Genomic DNA, 10,000 nt, shown 5'->3' on the forward strand with positions numbered 1-10,000 from the left:
AAAGTGGCACCTGCCTGTGACGTTGCCAATGGGGAGGGAGCAAATGTCTAAAGTCTCTTCACCTCTTTGTGTACTTCCAGAAACAACATTTCCAGAAAAAATGACACTATGTGCAGATAGAAGAGTGTTCAAATTACGATCATTGGCTTAAACTAAACATTATGTTGATGGGAAGATATTATAAAGCATGGTAAATAAACGTTAATTGTATCACTATAAAGTTTCCATTACTTTTAAGTCAGTGACTTTATCAAACTCATTGAATCACAATAAAAAATTAAACAGCATATGTATATATTGAAAGACTAATACCACTAGCTTCTCATAACTTTATACAAGACCCGGACTTTTTGAAAGTTGATAGGTGTCAGAGTTTTTCTGAGTGCCTCGAAAAATCTATTTCATTTATTCCAGAACTTCTTATATGAAGAAAATTGCTGTAAAAACTCACTAATAATAAGTATCTCCTTTTGTAAGATCAGATGACTGTTTTTATAACATCCCTGTATTTTCTAAGTTCATATATGATAGCTTTGGAAATATATTCCACACATGGTAACCCAATAAATTTCTGTAAGCAAAGATTGAACTTGCCACAATTGCATTTTTAAAAGTATTCAGCATTATCTTTGTTTGTTACTTTGATTATCACTGAATTTTTGTTATTATGTAATTAGAAAAAATAAGTGATAACAATGATAATGACAATATTAATAGTTAAGAACTGTAGACATATAGAAAGCAGTAGCATTAGTGTTATTATTATTATTAGCTGTACTATTTAAAGTTGTAGTAGTAATTGTAGTATTAATAGTAGTAGTAGTAGTAGTAGTAGTAGTAGTAGTAGTAGTAGTAGTAGTAGTAGTAGATGTGGTACAAAACATCTGCCTTATTATTCATCCAATATACATGGATGTTTTATAAATTCAGGTGTAGCCTTTTAAATACCAGGGGTCAGTTCAAAGTTAGGTAGATATATCCTACAGTTGTAAGAACTGTGTCATTCCAGTAGTATGACCAATTCATTTACAAAGCTTTATTATTATAACTAAAAAAAAAAAAAAATTGGTACATTAGAATGAATTATTAAGGTAGAGTATATATTCTACCCATTTTATTCTTCCTAACTGATAACATGATCATTATATAGTGCTGTCTGTAGTTACAGCCCTACTTATTGTGTAGCAACAATAGAGTTTTGCAAGATATATATCATCAGTGTCAATTCTTGAAAAAAAACAAAAAAACTAGCCATAAAGTAAAAATTCCTTTGAAGAATAGGTTAATATTGTAAACTGGTAGTATAATTGTGGAGAGTGGTGTTTTACTTGAGTTTCATAACTATGATTGCCTGAGTGTGAAAAATATATTTAATGTGGAATTGTTATCTTTATCCAATGCATCATAATGGCATTTCACATAGAAATAAATACAAAAGAGTTATCAGTATACCTATTCATCTATGCACATGCATGCACTCACAGATACATGTACACAATGTGCAAGCAAACACACACACGCATGCATGCATGCACACACACGCACACGCGCACGCACACGCACACGCACACGCACACGCACACGCACACGCACACACACATATTGATGCCAGGAACATGTAACATCCACTGTTTTGTTTGGTGAATTGTCTTTAAACACAGATGGCTCCACAAGTGCTCAGTCACACATACATGAGTTCACCTGATTTCCACTTTCCTTGATGATATTAGAAAAAATGCTAATGCTAATAATATTGATAATTATTAACAATACTAATAGCAATAAATTTGTTTAAATATTTCTAAAAATCAAGGAAAAGAGTAAACAGATGAGATAGATAGGACTAGTAATTAGCTTCTTGGTGATTAACCCTATCAGCACATAGGCAAGAGTACATGCCATGCCCACTGTAATACAAGTTTATTTATTGTATTTACATATAGATGGCTCTTAGTGCTTAGTCACCAAGGAATCAATTATACCTATCTCACCTGTTTATGCTTTTCCTTGAAAGTGCCTTTTGCATTATTTCATTGTTTTAAATGTTACCCAGATTTTAATAACTATTTGAGAATCATAACATCAATAAAATAATAACAGTATTGATCTAAATTGTATTAAACAGAAAAACATTTCCCCACCAATTCAAGGAATGGGGAAATCAGGATTGGTCACTAGGGCCTACTGACAGACAGGTGGTTGGGTTAAGCATTTGTGGAGCCACCCATGTGCAAATATCATTAATAAACTAAAATTACAGTGGACACAACATGTATGTACACACCACACCCAGTGACACAGGGTTAGTATATTTAAAATAAATGCCTTCTTGCAATGTTGATTCACTTTGCCCATTAATTTCCCTGAGTACCATTTTACCAAGTTTTAGAATCAATATAAGAAAAAAAATTACACTGACAATCAAATTCTAAGCTTGTCTTTTACATATGTACCATTGCAACATGTTCTTGCTGCTGCACATCCAATTATTTAGATTTTCTTTGCTCATTTTATAACATACCTGTTTGTTACCTTCACTTTATTTTGAACAGAATATTTCCCATATCATTATGGAACAAACAACACTGACTACTTTAATTGTGGATCAAAGTATTTGCATAGTAAATCTGAGTATTTTAAGTCTTTCCTCGTGTATGGCCATGTTATTTCATATGTAGTATGAGACATTATGGTGTACATTTGATTTTCATTGCTTTGCAGTAAGTATTATTTCACAGTCACAATTTCCTAACTTTCAATTTCTTATCTCTATAACTGCTGTTGTGTTATCATGTACTGAATGTATAGTTTATATTACATTTCTACATGGTCACTGACATTAAATGAAATACAGACCTCCGTGTTGTTTTCTATATTGCTCATACACAACTGCTTGAATAATTGCAAAATCTGAAGTACTCTTGGTATATGTAAAAAAGACTAGAAAATAGGACTGTTAGTGGATATAGTAAATTCAGTGTATACAGATACTTAAAATCTCAGTTACTGGATGTATGTTTGTGGTTAACAAAAAAAAAAAATATTTTACATGTTATAAATAAAAAAAATGCAGCTGTAAGTAGTTCATACACTTACATAATAAGAGTTAATGGATTTATGCATAATGTGTTACAAGTGGTATACAAGAAGCAAAATTACCTTTTTGGGAAGGAATGTATCCATGACATGTCCACTGTCATTTCAGTTCATTAGTTTTGATTACATATACATGGCTCTACATGTACTTTGTCACAAAGGAATCAGCTGTTAACCCTTTGCCGACGGGTACGTACATGCCATGGCATGGCTGGACTACCTGCCGGGGGCATGTATGTACATGCCATGGTGTATGTATGGACATACCATAAGTTTTTTTTGTTACAATCATGGCAAAATATTATTTTCCTGCCACTGAAAATGTGATTAAGTTGTTTTTAACACTTTCTAATTTTTACTATACAAAAAAAAAAAAAAATAAATAAATAAATACAACAAACCTACAATTTCAACTCCATGATGCCACACACTGCTTATTTTATTCAGACTATAGAGTGAATAATCATCAACTATGGAGTCTCTATAACAAAAAAATATCCTTCAGTCTTGATTTATCAGGAAATATGGCAAATAGAGACTAGAAAATAATGATAACTGAAAATACAACATATGCTCGTAGTATTATGAAGAAACAGCAAGGGATGCTGGTATTTGGCATGAGCGGTCGCGCATGCTAGGGTCACGATATAAGCCCCCGGCAGCGGGGCCCGGGCCACTATGAATACTACCCGTTGGGAAAGGGTTAAGCTTGCCTGATCTTATTTGTTTACCCTATTTCTTGATTTTTTTTGAAAGAAAAGTCTAGACTTTTATTCTAGTAATTAATAATATAAAACTAATGATATTTATAGTGAAAATAATTGTATTATAAATTTAAATATTTTTTTTTTTTCCTCAAGAAATTTAAGGAATGAAGTAAATAGGTGGTATCTGCTAGATCAAATAACTCTCTATTTGGCAGCTAAGCACTTGTGAACCATTCTACATGTACATTGTTTTTTCTAGACACCTGGGGGCCCAGCAGGTTAGGTTCCTTGACAAGTCACTTCTATATTTTAGCTATATATGTATGGACATTATTTGAAAGCCTCAATTGGCAGCCTGGTGGTTGTTGAAAAATCTGCATCACCAAGCTACACCAATGTATGTTTAAATAAAACTGAAAAAACAAAATTACAGTGGACAGTGCACATACCTGATGTCAATGGGTAAATGTATTAGAGACATAGCAGAATAATGTAGTCTATAGAAGGTCAAGTTTGTGAGTATCCCTACATATTTGTGTTGTTTGTGTTTCATGATACATCTCACTGCAATCCCAAAATAAAGTGTCAAGAGGAATTCTGAATGCAGTTTTATAGAATTCAGTTGTGTATTCCTATATCACAAAACAAATAAAAAATTCATTTGGAGGAAAATTGTAGATGGAAATTAGATAATAATAATAATAATAATAATGTTAATGAAAATAATAATAACTAATAATAGTAATAGTAATAATAATAATAATAATAATAATAATAATAATAATAATAATAAGTAATAATAATAATAATAATAATAATAATAATAATAATAATAATAATAATAATAATAATAATAATAATAATAATAATAATAATAATAGTAATAATAATAATAATAATAATAATAATAATAATAATAATAATAACAATAATAATAATTAATGAAACTGATAATGATAATTATAATATTAACAATAATAATAATGATATTGATGATGAAAATGATAATGATAATGATGATGATGATATTAATACTAAGAACAACAACAACAGTAACAGAAATTCTGACGAGCAGTACCAATTAATTAATAAAATATAAATATCTATGCTGGCTATATAGTTCAGAGTACTTTTAACAAACTCTCCCTATTTGGTGAAAAAAGACAATAAAAAAATAATAACAACATATGCAGAGCTGAGCCTTAATTACCACTGTCACAATAGATCTGCAATTTGAAGCTCTAACCAGTTAACTTGATAAATTATGTCAATTAACTATTGTTTATTGTAAAGAAATTTTACTTTTGTTAATAATTGTCAATGGTGTAGCTATCATTCCCCCTCGTTATCTTTGTTAATTTTGTGTGTTGCCCCACCTGATGAGGTTGAAAGCCAGTAAGTAATTTCAAACCATTTGTAGATTAAATATAAATACTTTTGGCTTATCTTCATACAAGAGAATCTACTTTTATGTGTTATTCACTGAATCACGGTTCAGTTTCGTTTCAATATCGAAGGAAAAATCACAACTATAATCTAACAGATTTAACATTTTATTGAGGGCTAATGCATCATACTGACTCCTCTATTGATGAAATCTAAGTAAAAACAACTTGATACAAATGGTTTAAACTGTATAAAAATAACAATCATGGTGAATGAAACAAAAATAAAAAAATGGTCTTTATAAGCAACTGTCTATTTGCATGATCTAATTCTGTATGTAAAACAAATAAACAAAGATAATAATTTCGGTGACACTCCCCAACTAAATAACCTCTGAAACAACTGAAGTAATCTCCATTTTTGTTAAATGTTTTATTTACAAATGCATTATCAAAACAACTTTTCCAAATAAATAAGAGGGCTAATTTTAGCTAATAAGAAACACAAACAAACATTACATTTGAAGAGACATCTTCTGCAAAAACGGATGTATAAAAAAAAGAAAGAAAGAAAGAAAAAAAAAAAATTCATGAGCCAGTATCCATGACTAAAACAAATTCATGATGGGAAACCACGAGAGTGAGAGAGAAAAAAAAGATATGATAATGAAATGATATTTATTTAAAGTTTCTAATCAGATATGTCATCATCCGCTCCTGGAACATAATCCTCGTCATCTTCATCCTCGAGGTCTAAGTCATCCAGGTCTTGGAATAAACTCTCATCAACAGTCACCTCACCTTCTCCTGGAAAAAAACAAAGTTCAGTGAAAAGAGACAAACATTAGTAGCAGCAAAAGAAATAAATTAAAGATAGAGAGAAATGAGAAAGAAATAATATTGAAGAAAGTGAGGAAAAAGAAGATAATTTACCAAGCATAAAATAGTTTGCAGTTTAGAAACAACTGTATGAGCTCTGAAAATATACACATAAAATAATAATAACAATGTTAAATATGACAACTACAGCAGGAAGAGAAAATAACATTTAATATTCAAAATCACAATATTCCATAGTGAAAAATAAAAAAGGAGTAAAATCTGCCTGGCATATATGCAAATCAATCTGAAAACTATGAATGCCAGCACTTTTTCTGCCAACCACCTCTCTCCTGTAAACAAGGCACCAAACAAGGAGTTTTGTACATTTCATAAGTAGAAGTACTGCCTTATTAGAAAGCCTCATCCGCAAGACTTCCTACACTGTTTGCATGTTGGGTCCCAGAAATCACACAAGCATCCTCATACATATTAGATTACTTTACATAAATATAATAAATATTCAAAGAAGACTACAATAATTCAAGGATAAACTTTCTATGTATCATGTTATAAATATTTGCATGAACATATTCTTTTCCATTTATCAATAAAAATAGTCTAATAGCACAGATCTTCTACAGCACAATATCAAGACAGAAATTAAATAAAATGAAGATGGCTGCTATTGTCTTTGTCTGGGAGGAGTTGCAGAAAGCTTCAAATTCATGCAGAAATGTAAAAATCGTGATTGGGCCTGAATGGATGGCAGAAACTGGAACTACTAATAGTGCTCTTAAGATTTGAAACCTGTCATACACTTATAAATCTATATAAGAAAAAACACTAATTACTGCAGGAAACTAGCCCTAAAACTACCTTTAACAGTACTGATCACAAAACCACGAGTAGTGTTTAAAATGTTCTAATGATAATTTCTATCTCTCAGATCTCCTTTTCTGACGAGTACAAGAAGAGGAATAGCAAGTGGAGGACAAATTTCAAACTTGAAAGTACTACCTAGCTGGTAGATGGTACATGAAGGTCAAAATAGGTCAATAATGTCTTTAACTTAAAATGGCTGTATGGTAAGTCCAGGCATTTCTAAAGGGATCAAGTTCAATCAAAAAGAGGATTTAATATGAGCACAAGGGAAAATATTGGCTTCTAATCTGTACAGAATAATTATAAGGCACCTGTCACTGATTAGGCTTAAAGAGCAATACTTTACCAATAACACCATGCATGTGATAAAAGACAGTATAAACAGAAAAAAAATATGTATCATTTGCAAGGCACTAACCTTCACCAAGGAAGCTAAGATCCGACTCATTCAAAGTGACGTCCTTCATGAAGAGCTCTCTACCCGTTGGTTTTTTGTTCTTCTCATCCTCCCTGTCTTTCTCAGATCGGAGTGCTTGCATCTCCGTATCAAACTTCGCTTTCCAAGCAAGAAACGTTTCTACAGTCACTCTGGTACCTTCAAACTTTTTCTGTGAGGATAAAGGTATATAACTCACCATGGTCATAAAGATTAATGTATTTAATACTAATATTGTCCTTGTAGGGTACAATAGTCCTTAATATGATTTCTTCTAATATGAATAACCAACTCTATCAATACTTTTTTCTCGTTTTGCCAAATGAATAAAGGCATATTGTTGAACCTCGGACAGAAAAATAAAGAAATCAAATAATAAAAAAAATTATCACCACAACCAAAGAAAAAGTCTTATGCAGAATGAGCTTATATTAGCAGCTCATAAAATATTCAGCTAAAATTTACATAGCTACGTCCTGTAAAAAAACATCTAAATGCATTCTCAAACAATTAGCAAATCACTAAATATCCAACTACATTTAACATATCTTAAGTGGAAAATATGAACAAATAAAGATTCTGCTACAAAGAGAGATGGTTCTCAAGATTAGTATGCCCCGCTCACCCGATCTATCTCTTCCTGCTCTTTCTTCTTGCGATCCAATTCTTCTTTGGTGCTGAGAGCAATGCCTTCCATGTGTGTGGTGAGCCACTCCAATGAGTATGAGACAAGCGTGAACACCATAACCATCCCCAGGTTCTCCTCACACTGTAAATATAATTTTTAATTTTGAAAAAGTAGGAATAATAGACACAATGCTCTTTTCTATAATTCTAATATATAGGGAAAACTTACAACAATCATCTTGACCCCATTAACCAAGATATTCTGGCCAGTGTTCAAGACATAATCAAGAAATGCATCAACAAAGTACCTGCTCGTTAAGTTTCGTTCTTAAATCATCCAGCTCTTCCTCTTCTATGTTTTCAACAGCTGTGACTTCCATGACTGGGGGTTCATCTGGATACGTTGGAGTGTATTCAAAGTTGAGGATAATAGTTGCTGGTAACGTCTGAATCTCATCATATGGATCAGAGCCTTCGGATTTGACAGTAATTCTGAACTTGTGCCTTGGTTCTATATCAATTACTGTAAAATAAAAAAGGAAGTCATCAGTGGCTCTAATTCCATCCATATTTTTTAGTTTAATATTTTCCTGTTACTGGTACCTTTTATAAAGTAATCTTTACATCTTCATACCTGAAAAAGATGAAAAAGTACAATTGGTTATCCATAATAAACAGGTTTATTCTGTACAGTATATACACAAAATTCATTCAAAAATGATGGGGATTGATGGGAGGATCTGCCCCCCAACACCCACCAGCAAACATTGTCTTCACCTCAGTAAGTACTGAAAGACAGAGCTAACGCTTGGGAGCACCAGGTGAACTTAGGCTGAATCTTCCTTTAGTTGCTGCATTACTGTTTGTTTCGTCAGATTATGCTAATGCAAACTGTTGAGTGGGCCTTGAAAAACAGTCTGAACCACAAAGAGTGTCAACACAATGCTGATAACAAATCTCCTACCAAAACCTCAGTCCTAAGTGTTGACACTGAGGTACAAGTTACAAAGAGGATATAACTTGAAAGTACACTACCTGGATGTCAGTCATTATATATATATATATATTCTGGCAAGGTAAAACTCCAGCTAGTTCCTTAATTGACTAGAAACTGGATCACTTCCAGTGGATATAAGTATTCAAGGGATTTTGGTGCATATATCTCATGATAAATGAAACAGATATTTTGATTAGCTGCATGAAATGTAACATGATATATGGTTGGTTTATATATATAATACTAACTACTTTCTTTATCTAATATTTGCCACTGAAATACCACAGATAAACAGGGCAATAGAAATAATATATTTCTCAATTCCTTAGGCTGTATTGCTGACCAAATGAGTAGTAACATACACAAATAATAATGGATACAATAGTTTTACAGCCTGTCAATGTTCCAGCAAAGGCCAACAAACCTCAATTAAGAGCTTGCTGAGATTCCAAACAAATTTTCATCAAGTAGGAAACAAGTTCCAGCTCTACTTTATCACATTATACATGGTGAAAGTTTTCTGGCCTTTGTCTGAGGATAGATGGCACAAGGTCAATGTGATTGTTTAAAAATATGCTACTATCACATTGGAATTAGTTGCGAGAGGATCTGAAAAGAACACAACCAATATAATAATATACAAGAAGCCACTTCCAAATTAGAATTTTCTATTCATATTACAGTCACCTCATGCAAAAATTGTTGCATGCTGCAACTGCCCCAGACTATAGCAGAGGCTTTTAATGATGATAGCTAAGTGGGTTCAAAATAATGTCAAGTAAAGTCTAGTTTGAGAAACTGTCTAATTTCACATAACTAAATCTACTATAGTCTATTCACTTAAGTCTGAGAGATGGGTAAACTCAAAGATGGCTGTGATTGGTGGATACTTGCCCAAAGAGTTGTGTGTGGAATGGCTTTAGATGATGTTAACAACAACTAGAATGTTAATAATAATGATGATGATAGTCTTGATAATAATGACAAGGGATGGCAATTGTAGTAATATTATGAATAATTATTATGACAATGATAATAATAACAAGGA

General features: G+C 32.0%; 1 protein-coding gene across 1 annotated transcript in view; it reads right to left on the reverse strand.

Moving 5' to 3' along the window:
• Nucleotides 1-5,342: 5,342 nt before the first annotated feature.
• Nucleotides 5,343-10,000, reverse strand: part of LOC119576976 (RWD domain-containing protein 1-like) — a 5,941-nt gene continuing 1,283 nt past the window's right edge. Inside the window, exons 2-5 of the mRNA XM_037924644.1 lie at nt 8,264-8,478; nt 7,954-8,097; nt 7,311-7,500; nt 5,343-5,995 (exon numbers count right to left, since the gene is read on the reverse strand). Coding sequence (XP_037780572.1) covers nt 5,880-5,995; nt 7,311-7,500; nt 7,954-8,097; nt 8,264-8,478 — 665 coding nt within the window. The 3' untranslated portion in view covers nt 5,343-5,879. The remainder of the gene's footprint in view (nt 5,996-7,310; nt 7,501-7,953; nt 8,098-8,263; nt 8,479-10,000) is intronic.

This window comes from Penaeus monodon, chromosome 9 (assembly GCF_015228065.2).
Source record: "Penaeus monodon isolate SGIC_2016 chromosome 9, NSTDA_Pmon_1, whole genome shotgun sequence".
Classification (NCBI taxonomy): domain Eukaryota; kingdom Metazoa; phylum Arthropoda; class Malacostraca; order Decapoda; family Penaeidae; genus Penaeus; species Penaeus monodon.